This window comes from Neomonachus schauinslandi, chromosome 10 (genome assembly GCF_002201575.2).
Source record: "Neomonachus schauinslandi chromosome 10, ASM220157v2, whole genome shotgun sequence".
Taxonomy (NCBI): domain Eukaryota; kingdom Metazoa; phylum Chordata; class Mammalia; order Carnivora; family Phocidae; genus Neomonachus; species Neomonachus schauinslandi.
This window is the reverse complement of record NC_058412.1, coordinates 57,226,002-57,252,484: the sequence shown is the minus strand read 5'-3', so window position 1 is coordinate 57,252,484 and position 26,483 is coordinate 57,226,002. Positions and strand designations below refer to the sequence as shown.

The 26,483-nt window shown below is 38.8% G+C and overlaps 2 protein-coding genes across 7 annotated transcripts in view; one reads left to right on the top strand and one right to left on the bottom strand.

Annotated features, from left to right (window-relative positions):
- UGP2 (UDP-glucose pyrophosphorylase 2) overlaps positions 1–26,483 on the top strand; it is a 72,907-nt gene that overhangs the window by 41,075 nt on the left and 5,349 nt on the right. For 4 of the 6 annotated variants that reach the window (XM_021699144.2, XM_021699147.2, XM_044918763.1 and 1 more), the window contains exons 4-8: positions 20,051–20,236; positions 21,484–21,617; positions 23,243–23,540; positions 25,059–25,256; positions 25,803–26,045. In XM_021699144.2, coding sequence (XP_021554819.1) covers positions 20,051–20,236; positions 21,484–21,617; positions 23,243–23,540; positions 25,059–25,256; positions 25,803–26,045 — 1,059 coding nt within the window. The remainder of the gene's footprint in view (positions 1–20,050; positions 20,237–21,483; positions 21,618–23,242; positions 23,541–25,058; positions 25,257–25,802; positions 26,046–26,483) is intronic. The other 2 variants (XM_021699145.2, XM_021699146.2) reach the window with 2 other exon arrangements.
- The window catches only part of VPS54 (VPS54 subunit of GARP complex), an 82,543-nt gene continuing 81,574 nt past the window's right edge, over positions 25,515–26,483 (bottom strand). Inside the window, exon 23 of the mRNA XM_021699141.2 lies at positions 25,515–25,599. Within this exon, the coding sequence (XP_021554816.1) occupies positions 25,581–25,599 (19 nt within the window). The 3' untranslated portion in view covers positions 25,515–25,580. The remainder of the gene's footprint in view (positions 25,600–26,483) is intronic.

Here is a 26,483-nt window from a genome sequence, read left to right as displayed (position 1 = left end):
TTATTTTTGTGTCTTTCTTTCCTATTTTGAAATCTAGTTTCTTTTAACAAACAGGCCAAAATAGACCCAGGATCTAGTTTATTGTTCTGTTCACCTTCTGTTTGATTTTATTCTCTCTCTTCTTGGGGGAGAGGGGGGTTTCTGTTCTCATTTGTTTAGTGTATATTTTTCTGGTGTCATTGTTGGTATTTTTGTATTTTCTCTCTTTCATCTTTTTTTTTCTGGACATAATGACAAGACAGAAGAACTCACACTAAAAGAACAAGAGGCAGTACTCACTGCCAGGAATTTAATCAATATGGATATAAGTTAAGATATCGGAGCTAGAATTCAAAACAATTATAAAAATACTAGCTGGGCTTAAAAAAAAGTATAGGAGACACTACAGAATCCCCTACTGGAGAAATAAAAGAACTAAAATCTAATCAGGTTGAAATAAAAAAGGCTATTACTGAGATGCAATAAAAAAATGGAGGCTTTAACTGCAAGGATAAATGAGGCAGAAGAGAGAGTCAATGATATAGAAGACAAAATGATGGAGAATAAAGAAGCTGAGAAGAAGAAAGATAAACACTACTGGATCATGAAGGGAGAATTTGAGAGATCAACGATACCATAAAGCGAAACAATATTAGAAAAGTTGGGGTTCCAGAGGAAGAGGAAAGAGAGAAGGGTTGAAGGTTTATTTGAACAGATTATAGCTGAGAACTTCCTTAATCTGGGGAAGGAAACAGGCAGTCAAGTCCAGGAGGCACAGTGAACCCCGCCCCAGATATCAATAAAAATGGGTCAACACCTTGACATATAATAGTGAAGCCTTCAAATTTCAGGGATAAAGAGAAAATCCTGAAAACAGCTCAGGACAAGAGGTCCTTAACCTACAGGGGTAGAAACATTAGATTGGCAGCAGACCTATCCACAGAGACCTGGCAGACCAGAAAGGACTGGCATGATATATTCAAGGTGCTAGATGAGGAAAAATATGCAGCCAAGGATACTTTATCCATCAAGGCTGTCATTCAGAATAGAAGGAGAAATAAAGAGCTTCCAGGACAAACAGAAACTAAAAGAATTTGTGATCACTAAACCAGCCCTGCAAGAACTATTAAAGGGGATCCTTTGAGTGAAGAGCAAGCCCAAAAGTAACAAAGCCCCAGAAAAGAGACAATATACAGAAACAGTGACTTTACAGATGATAAAATAGCACTAAATTAATATTTGATAATCACTGTGAACGTAAATGGGCTAAATGCTCCAATCAAAAGACACAGGGTATCAGATTGGATAAAAAAACAAGACCCTGATATGCTATCTAGAAGAGACCATTTTAGACCCAAAGACACCTCCAGATTGAAAGTGAGGGGATATCATGCTAATAATGGACATCAAAAGAAAGCTGGGGTAGCAATCCTTATATCAGACAAATTAGATTTTGAACTGAAGACTGTATTAAGAGATGAAGAGGGACATGATATCATAATTAAAGGGTCTATCCAACAAGAAGATACAACAATTGTAAATATTTATACCCCTAACTTGGGAACAGCAGTTATGTAAAGCAATTAATAACAAAGTTTAAAAAAACACATTGATAATAATACAATAATAGTAGGGGACTTTAACACTGCACTCACTGCAATAGACAGATCATCTAAGCAGATCAACAAGGAAACAAGGGCTTTGAATGACAGACTGGACTAGATGGACTTCACAGATATATTCAGAACATTCCATCATAAAGCAACAGAATACACATTCTTCTCGAGTGCACATGGAACATTCTCCAGAATAGATGATGTACTGGATCACAAATCAGGTCTCAACTGGTACCAAAAGATTGGGATCATTCCCTGCATATTTTCAGACCACAGTGCTTTGAAACTTGAACTCAGTCATAAGAGGAAATTTAGAAAGAACTCAAATACATGGAGATTAAAGAGCATCCTACTAGAGAATGAATGGGTCAACCAAGAAATTAAAGAAAAATGAAAAAAACTCATGGAAACAAATGAGAATGAAAACACAACTGTTCAAAACCTTTGGGATGCAGCAAAGGTGGTCCTAAGAGGGAAGTACATAGCAATACAAGCCTTTCTCAAGAAACAAAAGCCTCAAATACACAACCTAACCTTATACCTAAAGGAGCTGGAGAAAGAACAGCACATAAAGCCTAAATCCAACAGGAGAGGAGAAATAATAAAGATTAGAGCAGAAATCAATGATATAGAAATAAAAAAAAAATGGGAACAGATCAAGGAAACTAGGAACCAGTTCTTTGAAAGAATTAGTAAGATCGATAAACCCCTGGCCAGACTTATCAAAAAGAAAAGAGAAAAGACCCAAATTAATAAAATCATGAATGAAAGAGGAAGGATCACAATCAACATCAAAGAAATACAATTAAAAGAACATATTATGAGCAACTATATGCCAACAAATAAGGCAGTCAATGGGATAAAACTGAGAGCTTTTCCCTTAAGGTCAGGAACACAACCAGGATGTCCACTCTCACCACTGTTGTTCAACATAGCCTAGAAGTCCCTAGCCTCAGCAATCAGACAGCAAAAAGAAATAAAAGGCATCCAAATAGGCAAAGAAGAAGTCAAACTCTCACTTTTCACAGATGACATGATACTCTATGTGGAAAACCTAAAAGACTCCACTCCAAAATTTCTAGAACACATATAGGAATTCAACAAAGTGGCAGGATATAAAAATCAATGCACAGAAATCAGCTGCATTTCTATACACTAATGATGAGGCAGAAAAGAAAGAAATCAAGGAATCGATCCCATTTACAATTGCACCAAAAACCATAAGATACCTAGGAATAAACCTAACCAAAGAGGTAAAGGATCTGTACTCTGAAAACTATAGAACACTTACGAAAGAAATTGAGGAAGACAGAAATGGAAAAATATTCCATGCCCATGGATTGGAAGAACAAATATTGTTCAAATATCTGTGCTACCTAGAGCAATCTACACATTCAGTGCAATCTCTATCAAAATACCATCAACTTTTTTCACAGAGCTGGAACAAATAATCCTAAAATTTGTATGGAACCAGAAAAGACCCCGAATAGCCAAAGGAAAGTTGAAAAAGAAAACCAAAGCTGGTGGCATCACAATTCTGAACTTCAAACTATATTACAAAGCTGTGATCATCAAGACAGTATGGTACTGGCACAAAAACAGACACATAGATCAATGGAATAGAATAGAGAACCCAGAAATGGACCCTCAACCCTATAGTTAACTAATCATCAACAAAGCAAGAAAGAATATCCAATGGAAAAAAGACAGTCTCCTCAAAATTTGGTATTGGGAATATTGGACGTCACGTGTAGGAGAATGTGGACCATTCTCTTACACCATACACAGAAATAAATTCAAAATGAAAGACCTAAATGTGAGACAGGAATCCATCAAAATCCTAGAGGAGAACATAGGTAGTATAGTAATCTCTTTGCCCTCAGCCACAGCAACTTCTTGCTAGACACGTTTCCAAAGCAAGGGAAACAACCAAAAATGAATTTTTGGGACTTTATCAAGATGAAAAGCTTTTGCACAGCAAAGGAAAGTTGACAAAACCAAAAGGCAACCTTCAGAATGGGAGAAGGTATTTGCAAATGTCTTATCAGATGAAGGGCTAGTATCCAAGATCTATAAAGAACTTATCAAACTCAACACTGAAAAAAACAATCTAGTCAAGAAGTGGACAGAAGACATGAATAGACATTTCTTCAAAGAAGACATACAAATGACCAACAGACCTGTGAAAAAATGCTTAACATCACTCGACATCAGGGAAATACAAATCAAAACCACAATGGGATACCACCTTACACTGGTCAGAATGGCTACAATTAGTAAGTCAGGAAACAACAAATGTTGGTGAGGATGCTGAGAAAGGAGAAGCCTCTTACACTGCTGGTGGGAATGCAAACTGGTGCTGCCACTCTGGAAAACAGTGTGGTGGTTCCTCAAAAAGTTAGAAATAGAGCAATCCTACAATTCAGGAATTGGCACTGCTAGGTATCTACCCAAAGGATATAAATATAGTGATCTGAAGGGGCACATGCATCCCAGTGTTTATAGCAGCAATGTCCACAATAGCCAAACTATGGAAAGAGCCCAGATGTCCATCTACAGATGAGTGGATAAAGAAGATGTGGTGTACACACACATACACACACACACACAATGGAATATTACTCAGCCATCAAAAAAAAATGGAATCTTACCATCTGCAACTATGTGGATGGAACTAGAGGGTATTATGCTAAGTGAAATAAGTCAGAGAAAGAGTTATTATATGATTTCACTCGTGGAATTTGAGAAACAAAACAGAAGAGCATAGGGAAAGGGAGGGAAAAAATAAAATAAGAAATCAGAGAGGGAGACAAACCATAAGAGATTCTTAACTCTAGGAAACAAACTGAGGGTTGCTAGAGGGGAGAGGGGGGTAGGGGTAACTGGGTGATGGGCATTAAGGAGGGCATGTGATAAAATGAGCACTGGGTGTTATTTGCAACTGATAAATCACTGAACTCTACCTCTGAAACTAATAATATACCATGTGTTAATTAATTGAATTTAAATTTAAAAATCCTGTGATGAATATACTTATACATCTTTGCATCTCTGAATTATTTCGAAGAGTAACAAGAAATGTTTTTTTCAGAGGATATGAACTTTTTAAAGTTTCTTGTTACATATTTCAAATTGCTTTCCAGAAAGAGTATATATACCAGTTTGCTCCCATTCATATTAATTTATTGGTTCAACAACAATTTTTTGAGTGTCAACTGTGTTTTAGGAGACCATATTGACAAAGCCCTACCCTCATCTAGTTTCTAGTTTACAATCTAGTGGAGGAGTGGACGATAAAGGATATATAATGTAATTTCCAATAGTGGTAAGTGATATGAAGAAAAATAAAGATGGGAAAGGGTACAGAGAATAAGCAGTAGAGGTACTATTTTAGATAGGGTAGGCAGAAGCAGGAAAGGCCTCTAAATTAATATTGAGTAAAGATCTGCATCTATTTTATTGTCAGTTTCACTACAGGTATTAAAACATTGAATATTATTGCTGTAAAAAATATTTGCTGGTGAATATGAAAAATATCTTTAAATTTTTATTTATTAGGTTGAATTTTTCCATTGGCTATTTGTATTGTTGCTTGAAGTATTTAATATAGAACTATCCTTTTATTTGCAGCAATTGCTATGATTCTTATCTTTTTTTTATTATGTTAGTCACCATACATTACATCATTAGTTTTGATGTAGTGTTCCATGATTCACTGTTTGCGTATTAACACCCAGTGCTCCATGCAGAACGTGCCCTCTTTAATACCCATCACCAGGCTAACCCCCCACCCCCCGATTCTTATCTTTATATAACAAAAACACATGATATTTAAGTTTGGGAAGCAAACAGTCCTTTCAAAGAATAAATCAGAAATCTTGGCACCAGCACTGTTCTCTAAACAATTACTCTCATCAGCACCAACCCAGTAACTCATGCTCAGTATCCTTCAATACAATCTGCTACCGCAGTTACTCGTGTCAATCTTAGTAAAAATCTCAGCAAGAACTATTACCAGGAGCCAAAATCATAAAAGTCACTCATTTTCACCCTAAGTCTCATGTTGTCCAAACTTAAGTATCATGCGTTGTAACAAAAACGCATGATATTTAAGTTGTAACAAAAACGCATGATATTTAAGTTGTAACAAAAACGCATGATATTTAACTTGTAACAAAAACGCATGATATTTAAGTTGTAACAAAAACACATGATATTTAAGTTTGGGCAACATGAGACTTAGGGTGAAAATGAGTGACTTTTATGATTTTGGCTCCTGGTAATAGTTCTTGCTGAGATTTTTACTAAGATTGACACGAGTAACTGAGGTAGCAGATTGTATTGAAGGATACTGAACATGAGTTACTGGGTTGGTGCTGATGAGAGTAATTATTTAGAGAACAGTGCTGGTGCCAAGATTTCTGATTTATTCTTTGAAAGGACCTGTTTGCTTCCCCCCTGTTAAAATTTTTTGCCTTTGGACATGAGGATTCAGTGTATGAATAGGACAGCTGATTCTGTCTACCACTGGAAAAATTGTCCTCATGTTTTCCTGTCCACAGTTTTAGGTAATATTTACTTTAGAATAATTAAAAATAATTTTTAAAAACCCAGTAGGGTTTTTAAATAATATCAGTAGGAGCTGATATTATTAATAGCAAAATTAAAACATGTCCTTGATTTGATAGTTTTCCTTGTGCTTTTATAATTCATAAGCAGAAGAAGACAAAAGAACTTTCTTAGGAAATGTACTTTTTCAGGTTCAGTTTATAATGTTTATTATGTGATCATTCTGTTTGCTTATCACAGAGGGATCGTTTTATAATTACTACACTAACATGGCCTTTAAACATTTTTTTATGCAAAGTCTTAGATTTAGGTTTTCTTTATCAAACTTATATATAATGTATGCTGATCCAGTACTTTTTTCTTGAATTAAGATAATAGGTGTTTGTAATCTGGTTTCTAATTAGTGGTTAAACTACTTTTGTTTTAAACTTAGCATTTGAGTAGAAAAAAATTCCAAAGAACAGGTTTCATTTAATTTATTAATATTAATCCACATTTGCTCCATTCATTTACTCACTTACTTACTCAAATATGTGAGTGCCACCAATAAGCTGGATAACTAAAGGTGACAGATATGGTGGGGGGAGCATCCCACGGCAGTTCCTGTCCTCGGGGAGTTTACAGTCATGGACACATATGGAGGATTAAATGGACAGTTTGGAGACAGTGTAATAATTGCTACCATAGAAGCTGGTAGTACTTGAAGCTAGAAGTAGGGGTTGTGCCAGATCCACTCCTGGGGGCATGAGGGTCATAAAAGGCTTTTAAAGGAAGTGAGATCTTTGCTCTGTGGTCCTTAGACACCTTGATGGGGCATACATGTGTGCCCACACATAAACACCTACCTAAAACACTTAAAATTTTTTTTAATGCTTTTAGTTATAAAGTACACATAAAATATACCATTTATCTTGATCATTTTTTAAAATCTTTTATCTTGATCATTTCTAAGTATATGCTTCAGTAGTGTTAAGTATATTCACATGATTGTGCAACCAATCTCCACAACTTTTTCATCTTGTAAAACTGAAATTCTATACCCATTAAACAGTAACACCCATTCTCTCCTTCCCTCAGCTCATGGCAACCACCATTTTGTTTTCTGGCTCTATAAATTTAACTACTCTAACCACTTCATATAAGTGGTAAAAGACTTTTTTAATCTGAGGTTTTCTTTCTTTTGTTTTGAAAATTGCCTGAGTTCTGCTACCAATGACATATCCTTGCTTTTGCTTTGCCGGACAAATAGGAGATAAAAAACCTGGGGGATTGTTAGGCGGTGGTGTTCTTGCCAGTGGAAGCACAGAGCCAGCATAGCCTAAAGGAGATCCTACCTCTCTGGCCATCCGGGGAAGTTGTCAGGGAGTATGGAGCCATTTTAGGAGAAGCAAAGTCTAAAAAAGCAGAAATATTATTAAAACTTGGATTTTTCTCACCTCAGAAGATTGTCTGAAAACAGGGTTTGGCAGATCCTTTCTGTAAAGCGCCAGATAGTAAATATCTTAGACTTTGTTGGCTATGCATTTTCTGTCACGATTACTCAGCTTAGCCACAGTAGCATGAAAGCAGCCACAGATTTGTAAACTAATAGAGTGGCTGTGTTCCAGTAATAATTTATGAGAAAAGGTGGCAGACCTGATTGTCCCAAAGGCTATGGTTTTTGACTCTTGTCTTAAACTATTCTTAAATTACAAATGACTGGAGTGAGACTTCGGGTGAGACCCATAGCTGGGAGATCATTAAGCTGGTTTGTGATTTGGAGCAGAAAGAGAAATTCAATACCATATTCTATCAAATTTGTGCCATTGGGTGCAAGCTGCACCTTTTGTGTACCACTAAAAAAGACAAATAGTGCAACCAATTGATTGTAAGATCCAATGAATATATGCTGCATCCTCGTCTCAGAAGTGTTAAAACGTGGGGTAGGAGTAGAGAGTGTCTGAATCAGTGGGATAATGCCAGTCAACATTTATGCTCTTCCTATGGGCCATACACTTTGCTCGGCACTTTACCTGCATTATCTCATTTATCCTCATAACAAATCAATGAAGCAGATGAAAAAGGCTGAGAGCAGCTAAATTACTTGCCATAATAAACAGTGGAGTCTAAGATTCAGACCCAAGTGGCCTGGCATTAGAGCCTGTGCTCTCAGCCACTGTCCTGTACAGCCCCATTCAGTTCTGCAATAGTCTTTGTCAGATGGTCCCATTCACGCTGGAATTGTTGTTTATTACAATGATTTGAGTCAGGTCATGGAGGAAACACCGGCTACATCATGTCCTTGCAATTTGAGACATTTCTCAGGGCAGCCAACTACTGGTTTTCATCCCTTATGTGCCCGCTGGTGCCCTAAGAGAAGAATTACTGTGAATCCCTTCTGAAAATGTTTTTAAAATGATAAAGTTACCAAGAAGCCACGCAAACTTGTGTTGGAAGAGAAGTGTCTTGGTGCTCTGTGCACAGATAATATCTGTGATGCCATCCAGCACTTCCAGTCCTGTTGCTGCAGAGGAGGGCGAGTGCCACATATCACTGTGACTCTCCTTCTGCGTCTCTGAGCTTTGCATTGAAGATGGCATGATCCTGCATGAGTGATGCAGCACCAAAGACAACCTTATTGACCTTTGAAGACAAGGGAAATACTATGAGCCACTGAGTTCTCAGAGTCTTGGAGAATTTAGGTGTTTCTATTACAAGCCTCCATTCAGCTGGCAGAGCAGGCTGTGAGAACTTGCCTTGGAGAGAGTTGAGGTTTTTCATAAAAAAGAAAAGTCAGAATAGAATGGCAGTTAAAGATGGATGCATGTAACCTTCTCAACTGTATCAGTGTCAGTTTCTTACTCAAGCCAAACAGAAGACTTCTCATTGAAATTCAGTGGAGAGAGTTTATTTTTTGCTTTATTTGCATATTAACTTTCATTGGGAAATACAGCATCTCCTATAAAGATTATTTTTAAATCTTTTTTATTTTTTTAAAAGATTTTATTTATTTATTTGAGAGAGAGAGAATGAGAGACAGCATGAGAGGCAGGAGGGTCAGAGGGAGAAGCAGACTCCCCGCCGAGCAGGGAGCCTGATGCGGGACTCGATCCTGGGACTCCAGGATCATGACCTGGGCCGAAGGCAGTCACTCAACCAACTGAGCCACCCAGGTGCCCGAGATTATTTTTATATTCACTGAATGAAATCCCACAGGAGTGAGGTAAATCATATGCAAAAAGTTTTTTGTGTTTTTTTTTTGTGGGGGTGGGGTGGGGTGGTATTTTCACTTTTCTGAAACAGAGTCCATGCCTGATAGCTCATAAAGCCTGAGAATTGCTGGTCTGAACTGAGATGTGGAGGATAAAGGGAAGACCATCGGTGAAGTGAAGTTGCATGAGGGGGCAGAAATGCAGGGGCCTACACTCAACAGATACGGGACGTTAGAGAGCCCACTGCTCCATGTTCCTGGAGTACAGCATGTTGGAGAATAGGAGAGGAGAAAGTGCAAGGCACAAAGGGTCAGATCATTAAGCACATTGCAAACCATGTCTTCCAGTTAAGATTAGAGTCAGCTACATTTAATAGTGAAACTCAGAATAACAAATCTAGAGAGAGGCAATCCAGAGCTAGTATGGCAGCATGGTGCTCATCAAGAACCTAGGCTTCTCTGTCTTGCCACTCTTGCCATCCTTAACATATCTCCTTATGGTCCCAGATGGCTGCTTGAATGAATTCTAGTCAGCATGTCTCTGTTCTAAACAGCAGGAAGGAGGAGGCCATGCCCTTGCGCTTTCACAGAGACTTCCTGGAAATCTTTCACTTCCATTTAATCACAGCTTTGGCACAAATAATTGCAAGGGAGGCTGGGAAATGTAATCTTTTATTTGGGATGGTGGTGTGCCCAGCTGAAAATCAGGGTTCTTAAGTAGAAAGGAAAAAATGATGTTGGGGTAGGCAGCTAATAATAATCTCTGCCATGCTGTATCAATGCTTTATTTTGTGAATGATGTAATAAGGAGAGAAACATGTTCAAATGTTCTTTTCTAAAAGATTGCCACCTGCAAGGTGAAGGTGGATTGGAAGGAGGTAAGGAGATCATAGAGGCCACCACTGCAATAACACAGGTGAGCGGTGAGCAGGATGCTGACTGGAAGGAGGGACAGTTTCATGAGACTCACAGGTCTTGGTCATTGATCAGATGTGAAGAGTGTCCTGGCTTAGCAGCTGGGTTTGTCTTTGTGCCATAGAGCTAGGAGTGAATAAATGAAGCCATGGGATTGGAGCAGATTGCCTGGGAAGAGGAGGTCTACCTAGAATGGGTTTGAAAAGGAACAGGCAGAAAGAGGAGGAAAATAGAATGTGATGTTTCAGAAGTCAAGGAGAAGAGAGCATGTCAAAATAGAAGGAGTGGTCAGTTACATCAAATGCAGCTGAGCATGCAAGAGAAGAATTGATGTCACTGATAGGATTTCACAATTAAGAGGATGTAGATGACCTTGTTAAGAGCAGTTCACTGAGCCGTAGAGAAGACCAGATTGCAGTGGGTGAGTGAGGGATGGGAGGTGAGTGCAGCAACTTTTTCAGGAAGCCCTGCCTCTAAGAAGAGGGAGAAGAAAGGGATGTGGGTATAGAAAAGGATGAGTGAGTGAATGCATTGTTGTTTTCTTTCTTGGTTTTTAGATGGGAAATGTTGAATATGTTCATATCAATGGAAGGGTATAGAGAGGGAGAAGCTGCCCAAGAGACTGGATGATTGATGACATAGATTCTTGAGATGGGCACTGGCAGAGAGCTTGCCTACCAGGTCAGGCTCCTGTAACCAGAAGGAAGGCAGAAGGAAAAAACAAAGATGGAGATGGAGGAAGGTTCTTTCTGACCATCTGGTGGCAGAAAGTTGAGGGCATTCCTGTATATGATGGTTTTTATTTGCCCTATGAAATAGGGGTTGAGCTCATCTTGGTGGCTGAGGGGCTGTTGGTGAGTTTGTTGGTGGACCATGTGATAATGTACACAATTTGCCAGTTTTTCCTTTGTGAAAAAAAAAATCTATGGTTTAGGTATGTCATTAATGTGTAGGAGCTTTGAGATGACCCAGATTTCAGTCATTATCTTTAGAAATGTGAAATGAAGAGATGATATGTGGAAGTGCCTAGCATTGAACTTGGCACACAGAACACCATGCAGTAAGGGTTTTGTGAATAAGCTTATGCTCTTAGAATATTTCCTGTACATATGGAGCATCATTCCAAACTTGTTTTACTATTTACGTAGTTCATTTTCTTTCAGGCAAACTTGCTTTTTTTGAAAAAAAGATCTTTCAGATTGCAATAATCATACCCTTGTGAACCATAACAGGGCAGGTACTGTTAGCTTGTTTTGGGTATTTGGCACTGCCTTCAGGAATAGCACAAATATGCTACCAAGAACGGGGTTATACAGACTGCTAATGGGAACAGTGTGTCCATGACTGTGTGATGAATAAAGCTTTTCTTCTAACTGGAAACTAACTTGTGAACAGACACAGATCATGGTAGACCATTTTTAAAGGATCTTCTTAAAAATCTTCAGTTTCGGGGCACCTGGGTGGCTCAGTCGGTTAAGCGGCTGCCTTCAGCTCAGGTCATGATCCCGGGGTCCTGGGATCGAGCCCCACATTGGGCTCCCTGCTCAGCAGAGAGCCTGCTTCTCCCTTTCCCTCTGTCTGCCGCTCTGCCTACTTGTGCTATCTGTCTGTCAAATAAATAAATTTTAAAAAATCTTTAAAAAAAAAATCTTCAGTTTCTGCAGAAAAACTAGATTGACATACTACAGGGAAGAATCTTGTTTAAGTCACGTTCTTTAGTACATTGCCAGCTACTTTCTTTTGTTCACTGCCCAGAGGAAGTTGGGTGCTTGACCAGTTCTCTTCTCCCAGGAGGAGGGAGGACAAGTGGTCTAGCCTTCTGTGTGCATCTTGCAGGGAGCCTCACGGGGTTTGCTCCACTTCACCGTCATGGTTGCCCTAGTGGATTTAGTTGCAGTAGAGGTCTTCTTCAAACACTTTCTCTTCATGTCTGGCAGAAAGAGAAACAGTGTGACCTTATTGAGAGCATAAAGATGGCTCTAGTGATTGACTGAAGTGATTGAGTCAGAGTAACATGGAGGCCATGTCTGGCAGTGTGTGGTACTCCCTGTCATCTCCGAACACCATCCATCTTTGCATGAGTAGATGTCTTTGTGCATTCTCCTGGGGCAGCTGAGAAGAGGAGAGTGAGGGGCCGGTCTAAAAATGTCTCTCTGACTTAGGTGTGTCCGGTATAACTTCAGCTGTTGCCAAGCAACTTTCTAACACAGATCCTCTTGGTTTGTGGAACTAAACTGAACTCTGGGGATTGCTTGATGAGGTCCCTGGTGAGGGTGTGGACAGCATCACCCACAGAAAGAACTTGTGTTGGCACATAAGGTGGTTTATGTGATGGAAAACTGTGCTTACCACCTAATTTAACCTGTAATAAACTTTAGACAAAAAGTGTCCTGGCTTCCTGGAATCGTATGATTGTACCTTTCTTTGTACATGTGTGTATCTGTGTCTGTCTGTATGTGTGTGTTGGGGGGGGGGGGTTGGCTATAAGTCAAGAAACATAAATGAAAAAAGCCCAATGAAGGCTTCCAGCAGTAACACTAACCTGACCATTCTGGACATCTCTCCCCTCGTCACAACTGTTCGCACTTTGTGACTCTTCTTCCTTTTCCCTCCATCGTTCTGCTCAGTCCTCTTCTTGCTGACAGTCAAGTTCCTCAGTGAGGCCTGTTTTTAATTAGCTGCTAAAGATCAGATATAGCAAGACGAGTGGTATTACTGAAAGCACCTCGCGAAGAACCATGGTTCCTTGACATTTATAGAGGTGCGGTGACTCCTTGCCCACTCAGCGTCGGGGGGAGGGTTCTAAATGTGGCACTTCACAGAGCCTTCTGGCCACTCAACTCGATGGTAAACAAGTCTTTCTACTTGTGATTTGCCTGGGCTCATGCCCAAAAGTCCTTATTAACTCAGTTTTGGAACTTGATGTTATGTATGAATCAGTTCATTTTATTTCATACCAAATATTTGAAAAGTAATTCAGAATTACATTTAAAGTTTAAACTCAAGTTCTTAAGATAACCAAGCTTGGGGAGATTTGAATTAAAACTAAAAGTATACTTGATATATCTTTTGGCTGAGAGTCAAATGGCTTAGTATTAAAATCATTGCGAGGCCTGATGGCTTCTATCACTATCCTAGAATAGGGTTTTGGGATACAAGAAAAAATTTATTTAGCCTCCATAGATTCAGTCATAAGGAATGATCTTCTTAAAGTATTATAATAGAATGCATGTTTTTAAGTTTATTGGTGTGAACAAAATGAACTTTTTCTTTACTTTTCATGAACTTTATATTCTTTATGGTGTGTGGATCAAAGATGATTTATCTTGAATATATATGATTTTGGAGGGTTTTTTTTTCTCCTGGTGAAATTTTTTTTAAAGATTTTATTTATTTATTTGACTAAGAGAGACACAGCGAGAGAGGGAACACAAGCAGGGGGGGTGGGGGAAGGAGAGGCAGGCTTCCCAACGAGCAGAGAGCCTGATGCGGGGCTTGATCCCAGGACCCTGGGATCACGACCGGAGCGGAAGGCAGACGCTTGATGACTGAGCCACCCAGGCGCCCCTCTCCTGGTGAAATTTTAGGCACAAGATGATACTTGGTTTTTAATTCGTCTTCACAGGAAGTGAAAAATTCCTGTTAGTGTTTTTCCTTAAAGACTCATGCCCGAAAGGGAATGAAATAGCTAAAAATTAAACATGGTTCCTAAAACTCACTTTAATGCTATGCATGTTAGTATACCAAGCATTTCTTTAAAGGTTAGGATTAAGATATAATCCAGTTTACATTATTTACTTGATATTAGTATGTACGTCTGTATAAACATTTATCATTTCAAAAAGGAAATTGTATTTTTCCTAAAGATATCCTACATATTCAATTTTTTTTTACTGTCAGTTTCCCAATTTAAATTTACCTGAAATATTTGCAAACATTGTTGTACACAAAATGAATAGCTTTTAAAATGTAGCATTTTTTACTCTTGTAGTAATCATTTATATTAGACTGGTAGAACATTCATGTTACATGAAATTTTTCACCCCAAGTTACATCTAGAATGTTTACCTCGATTTGAAACAGATTAAGATATACTCCTAATGGTATGCCTTTTTGAATTGGATAATGTTGCTAAAATGGTAGGATATGATAGTACCTCTATCATTACAGGTTCTGGGACTCCTGAATTGGTGTTTAGGTGTAGGGTTTGGCATTCAGCCTTCAAAAGGGTTAAGCTAAAGCTGAATACAGAGTATTTGGTCAGATTCTGAGACTGAAGTTGAACATCAGTGTATCTTAGTAAAAAGCTCACTACTGTGCATATTGTTGTATAAATGGAATGTTGATTACTGAAGACAAGGAAGAATTAGGTTTTAGCTCATCTTTTTATGTGTTTAGTCGAATGTCTTGTGATGTCAGTGTTATTAAAGTGAAAAAAGATTACACTGAACAAAAAAGGATCCTGGCAGAGTTATATTAAAAGGAAAAACATAGGGCACCTGGGTGGCTCAGTCGGTTAAGCATCTGCCTTCGGCTCAGTCATGATCCCAGGGTCCTGGGATCCAGCCCCACATCGGGCTCCCTGTTCGGCGGGGAGCCTGCTTCTCCCTCCTCCCCTCCCCCTGCTCGTGCTCTCTCTCTCTCAAATAAATGAATAAAATATTTTTTTTAAATGAAAAAACATAATTCTGATTCCTTGGTTGATTTTTTTAAATAGACCATCTAGAACTGTGTATGCCGCTAGCCATGTGTATTGATTTACATTAATATTAAACAAAATGAAAACTTTAGCTCCTTAGTTGGCATGAGCCACATTTCAAGGGCTTAACAGCCGCATGTGGCCAGCACAAATAAGACATTTCCATAATTGTGAGAAAGTTCTATTGGACAGCACTATGTCTAGAGAGTGACAGTGAAAAGAGTGCCATCCTATTGATGTTTTGACTACATACTTAATTATGAAGAAATCTTTTTATATTGTTTATATTTCTGTAGTTTTTGTCCTTGAATGACAGGCTGCCTATCCCTTAGAGATACTAGGAAATTCAGAACACAGGTGTTGAATGATGTCTGAAACCCAAGTCCTGCTGTTCTGCATCGTTTTCACATGTATCTGAAGAGCAGCATTTTTTAAAATTTATACTTTTAGAACTGTGGTTTTGCTTGTAGCATTCTTTTCATAACCTTTAATTTTTTAGTTCAGAGTTAGGGTGTACCGTACAATAAATTCAAATAAAAAGAATCTGTTTCCTGATTACTAAGCTGAGACTTCAGAACTTGTGTCCTATTCCACTTTTAATATCTGCAAATAGAATATGTAAGTTTTATAAGACTCAGTTTGCCATAGATTGTCGACCTGTACCTGTATTCCAGTCCTTCATACCAGTTCCCCTTTTCCCAGATACGTTGCATACACATGAATAAACTTTAAATATGGACCTTTTCCTGGAAAAATCTGCATTAATTTGGAATATTCTCAAACATATAAGCCACTTTGTTTAAAAAGAATGCTAAATGACTTGGGGACATTATGCAAAGTGAAATAAGTCAGTCACAAACACTGTATAATTCCACTTGTCTGAGGTACCTAGAGTAGTCAAACTCACAGAGGTAGAAGACAGAAGGGTGGTTGCTGGGAGCTGAGTGGAGGAGGGAATGGGGACATGTTTTTTAATGAGCATAGTTCCAGTTTTGCAAGACAAAAATAATTCTGGAGATTGACTGCCCAACAGTGTGAACATACTTAATACTTGAACTGTACACTTAAAAATGGTTAGGATGGCAAATTTTACGCTACTACAATTTAAAAAAGACTGTCAACAAATTCGGTTCTCCCAACTTGGTGGTTTTCTTTGAGAATGTCTTGTTTATTCTTTGCCCTTTGCATTTTTATACACACTTTAAATTGACTTGTTAGCTTCCACATAAAAAACTGTTGAGATTTTGATTAGGATTGCATTGATCAGGAGAATTGACATTTTTATAAGTCTTGTAGTTTACAAACCTGATAAATACATCCCTGAATTTATTTCTTTTAACTTTCCTCAAAAATGTTTTATGAAGTGTTCAGTGTAGAACTCTTGTATTTCTTTTAGATTTATTCCTAAGAATTTGTTATTTTTGATAGTGTAATAAAAGGTAACTTTTAATCCTATTTCTAATTCTTCATATATATAGAAATGGTTCATCTTTTTAAACCATCTTTACACATTTCTAAACATACAATTCATTAGCGTTAAGTACATTCACAGAACTCTTCGATCTTGCACAATGAAAACTGTTCCCATTAAACACCTCCCCATTCCTCCCTACCCCAGTCCGTGGGAACGACCCTTCTACTTTCTGTCTATATGAATCTGATGGCTACTCTAGGTGCCTCATAGAAGTTGAATCATAGAAGTATTTGGGGTTTATGACTGGTTTATTTACTTTAACATTCTCAAGGTTTGTTCATGTTGTAGTACGTGTCAGAATTTCTTTCCCTTTTTAAGGCTGAATGATATTCTGTTGTATGTATATGCCACGTTTTGTTTTATCCGTACATCTTTTGATGGACATTTGAGTTGCTTCCACTTTTTGGCTATTGTGAATAAATACTACTGTGAAGGTGAGTATACAAACATCTCTTTGAGAACTTGCTTTCAGTTCTTTGGGGTATATATCCAGAGGTGGACTTGGTAGATTATTTGGTATTCTGTCTAAAATTCTTTTAGGAACCACCATACTTTTTTCTTTAACAGCTACACACCATTTTACATTCCCACCAGCAGAGTTCAAGGGTTCTAAAAGCAGTTGTTTGTTTTTTAAAATATTGACTGTGTATCTTCAATGTTGCTATGTTTACATTATTCTAATAATTTATTTGTAGGGTCTTTGGATTTTCTATATATAAAGTCATATCTGTGAATAATGACAGTTTTGTTTCTTTTAATGGCTATATAAATTGAATACTATATGGCAGTGAAAAGTGAATTACTATAGCTTCATGCATTAATGTGAATTATTCTTATATATATATAATTCAATATAACATTGAATTAAAGAAGCAAGTCAAAAGTTTAGAGACAAAATTAAGTAAAATATTATCATTATGGATACATACATAGGTGGTAAAACTAAAGTGTAAACATCAAGATGGTGGTTACCACTAGGGGTGGAAGAGGAATGTGATCAGGGACAGACTCAAGAAGGCTTCTAAGTTACAGCAGTATTCTTCTTTATTTAGGTTATTCTTTTGACTGTATATATTTTATAACTTGAATGTATGATATTTCATAATGAAAATCTTTTAGGTGAAATTGGAAAATGTAGGCCTGTCTCACCATATGTAGAAAAAAAATTCTTTTATGTATTCTGTTTTTTTAAAGGTATATTAAAGGAAGCATTAAATAGGTAAAAATATTTCTGAACTAATAATTTTACCTAAAATGAATGCATGAACTAGGGAGTTTTAGTTAAATTGATTTTCACACCCTTTTGAGCCCTCTGTAAATATCAGATTCTTTTTTGGAAGTCAAAAGTAACTGCTAAATGGAAATTCTTGGCTTTTAAAAGATAATTGGAAAAATAATTGGCTTGGTTCCATTTGCTAACTCTTTTGAGTAAATGTAATGTGCCCAAGAAATTCTCCTATAACCTAATAATAGAGTATTTGAAGCCATTATATCACAGTGGCATTCCTTTTTTTTTTTTTTTAAAGATTTTATTTTATTATTTATTTGAGACAGAGAGAATGAGAGACAGAGAGCACGAGAGGGAAGAGGGCAGAGGGAGAAGCAGACCCCCTGCTGAGCAGGGAGCCCGATGCGGGACTCGATCCCGGGACTCCAGGATCATGACCTGAGCCGAAGGCAGTCGCTTAACCAACTGAGCCACCCAGGCGCCCAGTGGCATTCCTTTTACTGACTGGTTGATTTCAACAGCTCTGCTGATGAAAGGATTATAAACTGCCATGTTATATTAGGGTGACAAGTTCCAGCTCTGTTTATCTCCTCTTATTTTTCTAGTAATATAGCACTTAAATTGGACTTTTTCTCTCAAATGATATTACCAGTTTCTTTGACATGCCGAAGAAACGATGTTCATGGCAGTGGGGTCAAAACATCCTTCAAGGAATGCCAGTCAACTGAGCCACAGGCACTTTGTGTGCTTGTTGGGTATCCCAAGTTGTTATCATTCGTACGTTGTCCTCACATGGACCAGGTGCTGCCAGAGAAGCAACCAGTAGTCTGTGTTCTTTCCTGCCTCCCCATCATCCTTCTTTTCCTTGGTGGTTAGCATTCCAGTACTTAGGCAGCACCCACTGAGGGCCATGGTGCCCACAAGTCTGTCCCCTCCTCTGGTCTTTCCATACTTTTAAGTATGAATGACTGCTGAAGACTGCTTAGTGGCACCTACCGGGAAGATTGGCGATCCTACCACATTAGGAACTAATTCAGAATGAGTGATAACTAGGGGTGGTAATCAGTGGAGGGTCTTAGAGAAGAGTGCTTATTTCTCAGCATTTACACCAAGCAAAAAGTGCATTCATCTGCAGTTGGCAGTTAACAGAGTGTCTTGCAGGGTAGAGGAAGTAAGAAGCAAGACTAGTTTGTGTGGAAAGAACTGCTAACAGCAGAAATCATGTGGTCAGGAGTCGACATAGGACATGTATGTGTGTTTTGCCTCCAAAGCCTAATTACTGGAATGTGAGCCCATCAGCTCCTTTCCCAATTACAGACTTTATCCCTCACCCACCCCCACAGCCTCTATAGGTAGCAAAACGAAAACAGCTCAGCTCATAGTAATTGAGCACTTACTGTAATGGTTGTATTTCTTCAGTCCCCTCAATTGTTATCTGTACTATACCATGATGACGTAATTGAGAAGTACATTAGATGATGTATTCCATTAAAGAAGGATAACCAAAAAAAAAGCCTTGTAAATGGTTAGAGAGTATACCGTGATCTTTTCAAAAGCTTTCATTCTTGCTATAAGATCTTTAGACTTGCTTGTGCCTCCTGCTTTGAACATAAGAATTTGGGCTCCCACTATGTGGTTGTTCCCTTCACAGCATGAAGAGTAATGCTCTGTGCTCCCAGAAATACACAGGGGTGCAGGGAGGAGGGGATTCTCTCCAGCCTCAGTTCTTGCCTTTCCTAGCCCATCAGGGTATTTATTGGAGCAATGAGAACACAGTTTTCCAATATGATCCTCTATACAGTGATGCCTGACAGTTAAATTCTTAAGGAATTCTATCCTTCTTACATACCTAGAAATATGATAAAAACCCCATGCCACCTTCTTCCTCTGAAGACTTACTACTGAATGGAGGAGAAAAGCATTTGGTTTTGGTTTTTGCCTCCTTTGGGAGAAGGAATAATGTATGATCATATATGTACTTCTCCAGAATTGAAGTAGATCTATACTGCACTAGAAATATTTGCAGATTTGATGAGTTTTGTGTATCCCATTTACTATATTGATGCAAATTGAGAATTCTTAAGTTTTTAAAGGTAGTCCAAGCGACTTAGATGTCCTCAGGAGCCAGACAAGTCTTTGTAGACTGTAACTTCCCCCTTCTCGTACTCCATTCTAATGTAAATGAACCACTGAACTACTTTGTTAAAGAGCAGTTGCCTCTGAGTAAGTACCGGAAGGACTTGTGACATTAAAGGAAATGTTGAAACTTTCCATGGAGAAAAACAAAACTCTTTAAGGGCACATGGAAATAACCCTGAGATTGATTGGATTTAACCTCTCATAAAGCTATTTGAATTCTGTAATTTTTTTAAAATTTCAGATTCAACCCTATGAAAAGATAAAGGCCAGAGGCTTACCTGATAATATATCTTCCGTGCTGAACAAGCTGGTGGTGGTGAAACTCAACGGAGGTTTGGGAACCAGCATGGGCTGCAAAGGCCCGAAAAGTCTGATTGGTGTGAGGAATGAGAATACCTTTTTGGATCTGACCGTTCAGCAAATTGAAGTGAGTAACATTCAGCCTTTCTCATGAACTACTAAAACCAGTTTTAGGTTATTATAAATGTTACGTTACAAAATAACAGATGTGGATTTGAGCTAGTCAAGGAGCTTGCTATCTTTAGTTTCTGTATTAGTTTATAAAAAGGTTTGGTGTTCCCAAGGACAAATCCTTAGGGTGATGTAAAATAAAAGCTTTTGATCTTTAAGTAGCATTTGTGGTTGTTGAAATCTCTGGATCTTTTTGGATTCTCCTTTGATCTCTCCACCCTCCTCCCGCCTTTTCTTTTGGATGGCAGCCTTCATCACAGCTGGGATGGTCTGGCTTTATTAACCCCTTTTGGGAGGCCAGGGAATATTTCCGTATCTGGTCGGCAGCCATGGTTGCCTAGAACTGTCCTTGCCGTCTCTCTTATGATAAAGTCAGTAATCGTGGGCCGTAAGTTCCTTCGGGGGAGTCTTCTTCATCTCTCTCTCTCTCACGTCCAGTACGTGCAGGCAACTACAGTAGTAACACTAGCAGCAGCAACGACTAACGGTCATCTAGCCTGGAGTGGATGTACACTGAGTGGGGTTCTGAGCTCTGTTCGTGAATGCCTCATTTGTTCCTCTCAGCAACTCTGTAACATAAGTACTCTTTATATTATCGTCCCCATTTCACAGGTGAGGAAACCAAGGCACAGAGAGGTTGATTTACTTGCCCAAGATTCCCTCTGTGAACACAGGACGGTCTCACTTCTGAGACCTTGTTTTCTTCTCTGTGTCGCCTCTTAACTCTTCCTAGAGATTGAAAAGATTTCAGCTGGGGTGCGATTCACAGTTCTTGACATTAATCCTGAGACTAGAGAACCATGTTTTTGTAACATTTGTACTTTCATCCCCACTGTGCTCTGGACACAGAGTAAATGCTCCGTCAGCATTTGCCTATCCAGTAAGGCCACAGGGCCCTGGATGGGCACACAACTCAAGTCGGACCATGGGGGTGTCCCGGCTCTGCTGATGACCTGCCGCCTCTCTGGCCCTTAATTTAGCCATCCGTATATTGCAGACAAAGTTTACGTCTCATAGGATTGTGATTTAATGAGCAAGTCCGTGGTGAACTGCTTAGCAAAATGTCCGGCTTGTGCTAAATATTTGTATTGGGCTACATATAGGTGATGTTTTAGATACTTTGTGATTAGCCACTATGAGTTTTACATTTTTAAGTGAAAGAAAAGTAGGTCTGGGTAATCTGATTGTTATTTTCCTCCCTAGCATTTGAACAAAACCTACAATACAGATGTTCCTCTTGTTCTAATGAACTCTTTTAACACGGATGAAGATACAAAAAAAATACTACAGAAGTACAATCACTGTCGTGTGAAAATCTACACTTTTAATCAAAGCAGGTACAATAAGTAATAAAAAGTCTGGAGGGTGTTACTCCTGGGAAACAAAGATGTCTTTGTCTTGTTTAAATAGAGCAGCCTCAAGATGTATATGTGCCAAAAACTCATGTCTGAAAATGTTCAGTGTCTTTAAAGGCTGAACACTTGTTCACAGATAGATGATTGTTATAATCACTCTGTGATTCTTCCTAAGAGAGAATCTGCTTGTTCCATGTCCAGAATATTTGAGGATGGCTTAGGTCTTTGCTTTCTGAGGGCATATTTGGGCTCCACATGGGTGGATGAAAACTTTTATATGTTCTACAATATTGATAACCTTCTTTCATATGGGAAGAAATTTATTCAACATCCGGAATAGGCTTGGGGGAAATTTAATAAATCCTGGAAACAGATCTTCTACTTTGAGGAAGGGAAAGTAAGTGCAGGCATATCTTGTTTGATTGCACTTCAATTGCGCTTTGTAGATACTGCATTTTTTTTACAAGTTGAATATTTGTGGTAACCCTGCATTGAGCAAGTAAGTCTCTTGGTATTGGTGCCACTTTTCCAATAGCATCTGCTCACTTTGTGTCTGTGTCACACATTTTGGTATTCTCATGATATTTCAAACTTGTTCTTTATTATTGTATTCGTTATGGTGATCTGTGATCAGTGAGTCTGACCTGCTGAAAGCCCAGATGATGGTTAGCATTTTTGAGCAATGAAGTACTTTTTTAAATTAAGGTATGTACATTTTTTTAGACATAATGCGACTGCACACTTAATATAATGTAAATATACCTTTTACATGCACTGGGAAACCAAACATTCACTTGGCTCACTGTATTGCGACATTTCCTTTATTGCTCTGGTTTGGAACCGAACCTGCGGTATCTCTGACGTATGCCTGTAGAAAGGGATTCAGGTGATGACTTTGGATAAAGCTCGGGCAACTGGGGAAGTAAGTCTCCCATCTAAGGATGAATGTGGGTCCATATGAATTTGTACAGAACAGGTACTTTTAAAAGTTGTACCATTTGTTGTTGTTTTAATCTATTTTCATGGACACTTGCTATGTTGCAGGTGCTCTGCCTCCATCTTCTGGTTGGTCCTTGGTCTGTTACAGTGCTAGCTCCTCCGTTTCCCCCTCCCTACTGCCAGCCCCCACACCTGTCCTCGCTTGTAGTAGGGAGCAGATGTCCCTGAGCACTGATGTGCTGCTGACTTTCTGGGAAAGAAAGAGCACCACCCCTGAACATACGGTTGTAAGAATGGGCAGATTTTTCCAAACTTGGAGGGGAAAGAACAATTCCATGACCAAAGAAGTTTGAGAAATTTACTTAATGTATTTCTCCTCTTGTAGAGTCATCAAATCTATGAATACCCTAGAAGTATGAGGTGTCCTCCCATCTGTATAACAATGGAAGTTTTTTTGCAGCAAATCTTATGATCTAGGAAACTGATTATTGGACAACACAGATAAGAGATTTTCTTAAATGGATTTACCTATGATTAAATTACTATTGATAGCCTGAGAAGGAGGGAAGTTTTATTTAACTTTAAATGCATTGTTTTACTTGAAGGTCTGGAATGCTTTACAGAATTGATATAGAAAAAGACCTTGGTTTGTTTGTTTGTTTTTTAAGGTACCCGAGGATTAATAAAGAATCTTTACTGCCTGTAGCAAAGGATGTCTCATACTCAGGGGAAAATACAGAAGCTTGGTACCCTCCAGGTCATGGTGATATATACGCCAGTTTCTACAACTCTGGTTTGCTCGACACCCTTATAGGAGAAGGCAAAGAGTATATTTTTGTGTCTAACATAGATAATCTGGGTGCCACCGTGGATCTTTATATTCTTAATCATCTAATGAACCCACCCAATGGAAAACCCTGTGAATTTGTCATGGAAGTCACAAATAAAACACGTGCAGATGTAAAGGTAAATATCGAGAGGAAACAGTTTGGGGAGTCACATCTTCACAACGCATAGGTTTTGTAGTTCAGATGCTTTTTTTTTTTTCCCCTCCCACCTCCCTCGCCTCTAGAACCCCCAGTCTGTTTTTCAGAGACCATTGTCTCTCATGATTCGTCTCCCCCTCCGATTTCCCCCGCTTCATTCTTCCCCTCCTATCTTCTTCTTCTGCTTTTATTTTTTTCCTTAACATATATTGCATTATTTGTTTCAGAGGTACAGGTCTGTGATTCAACAGTCTTGCACAATTCACAGCGCTCACCATAGCACATACGCTCCCCAATGTCTATCACCCAGCCACCCCATCCCTCCCGCCCCCCACCACTCCAGCAGCCCTCAGTTTGTTTCCTGAGATTAAGAATTCCTCATATCAGTGAGGTCATATGATATATGTCTTTCTCTGATTGACTTATTTCGCTCAGCATAACACCCTCCAGTTGCTTTTTTTAATTGGAAAGTTTCAGTGGTAAACAAAACAACACATTCATCCACTTGGTAACATCATTGTAAGACAGAGTGAGATAGTATTCTGTAGAGTACCCTAAGTTCCACCTGACATAACTGTATATATATAAATTGAGCTTTAACGGTATTGTTGAGTGATCTATATGGGCGATTTTAACTGAAAACAGTTCTATATATATTTATAGGATAAGTGAAAACACTTTCAAATGTTTTGTTCAGACCTTTGATATTCTTCTAGTTTGGTGCTTAAGTGGGTTTCATTTTTCCTTTAGTGAAAATGTACTATTTCTTTTTCTACCTATGCATTTTTATATATTTTTTTAATCACTGTAATATCTCTGTAGTTGCAAAACAAATGTTTTTTTAACTTTGCATGTATAGTGGTCATGAAATGGTACACAAGGTTTTACTTCTTGGCCACAGGGAGTAAAAGAAATGGGCAGTGTGTAAATACTAAAATGGTCAGTCCCTAGGCTGGGTTCTGTGCCTCTTGCAGTGCCCCCTGACGTGTGAGTGAACGTTCCCCTCTCCCCACACGGCTGTGGCCTCATGACTGTAAGAACATCTCTAAGGTGAGGCCGCTCAGGGGGTCACTCCTCACCCCTTGTGCCTCTGTCCTCCCTTTTCTCCTCCTATCCTAGAGCCAATCCTAGAGCAGGGTCTGAGGTAGTAGGACTAGTTATTTAGTGACGGACGGTGGTTTGGGAATGAGAGGGATGGCTGTTCCTGTAGCAGACTTTCAAAAAGCGAGGAAGACTCTGATGTGCTCCCAGGGCTTTTACTGTGGACAAGAGGCTGTGTATATAGTATAAAATGACAACCTGAATGTTTTCTTTGGTTCTACCATCATATGTATGTTGCTGTGTATCAAAGATTGAATCGATGCCAAAACTTTTTATTTCTGGGGGATTTTATCATCAGTGTCTTTTCTCTAACACTTTCACAGACTAGAAATAGCATGGTATGGTTATGACTGGGAGAGATGTGGAGGTACTCACACACTCCTCTCTGCCTTTCTAGGGTGGGACACTCACCCAGTATGAAGGCAAATTGAGACTGGTGGAAATCGCTCAAGTGCCAAGAGCACATGTTGACGAGTTCAAGTCTGTATCAAAATTCAAAATATTTAACACAAACAACCTATGGATCTCTCTTGCAGCAGTTAAAAGACTGCAGGAGCAAAATGCTATTGATATGGAGATCATTGTGAATCCAAAGGTAAGCCAGAGGTGCAACCCTTGCCTCCCTACACACAGATCCACTCACTGCCCATTCTCTCTGGCCCATCTATTCACGAGTCCTTCCTTTTTGCCTAGTAAGTCACTCCAGTTCCTGGCCCTGTCTTTCAGAGTCTATACACCATCTCTTTAGTGTGAAGCCTTGGTGCTCTTACTTGATGCAGGGCCGTGGTAGTGGCAAGAGCACTGGGTAGAGAACCTACCTCGGTCTTGCTGCTCTGATACTTAAAGGCCTTTTGGCCACAGGCATCTCGCATGAGTTTTCTGTGAACCTCCGGTTCTTTATCATAAAATGGAAACATTACTAAACAGGAGTTATGATGCTGAAGGAAAAAAAAAAAAAAAAAAAGACCATGTATGTCTAAGCACCTGGCATATGGTAGGTACTTGCTAAATGTCACTTCTCAAAATTCTGTCTCCTTCAATGGATCTCTGAAACCACTCCCCAAATATCAACCAGCCCACATGGAACTAAGTTGCTAAAACCTATTTCTCCTCTCCCCCTGCCCGCTTTTCTTTCTTACAGACCTTGGATGGAGGCCTGAATGTCATTCAGTTAGAAACTGCAGTAGGCGCTGCCATTAAAAGTTTTGAGAACTCTCTAGGTATTAATGTTCCTAGGAGCCGCTTTCTACCTGTCAAAACCACATCAGATCTCTTGCTTGTGATGTCAAACCTCTATAGCCTTAATGCAGGATCTTTGACAATGAGTGAAAAGCGGGAATTTCCTACAGTACCCTTGGTTAAATTAGGCAGTTCTTTTACAAAGGTATGTAATTATAAATATGATATACATGTGAATTTATAGTTCTTAAATGTGTAAGTATAAAAATGATTGGAATGATGTGAATTGGGGTCTAATTACACTCTCAGCTGCTGACCTATTACATTCCTCTGTCTTTGCTGTCTTTTAAAGGGAATCAACCATAGAAGACAGAGATGTAACTCACTTTTGAAATCTGATTGCTAAAGAGTATGAAAGAACGTTTAATTTTGGGACATTTTACTTTATGTCTCTTGTAAAACCATTTACTGCTTTCATCAGTGGGAGAATGTTAATTCTGGTTTAACAAATATTGAGCCCCTACCATGTGCTGGGCAGTGTTCCAGGTGCTGTGGGTAGTTAGCAGTAAATAAAATGGACTAAAATCCTTGCCTTCATGAATATTCTAGTGGGGTAAGAATGATAAGCAAATGTATATTATGT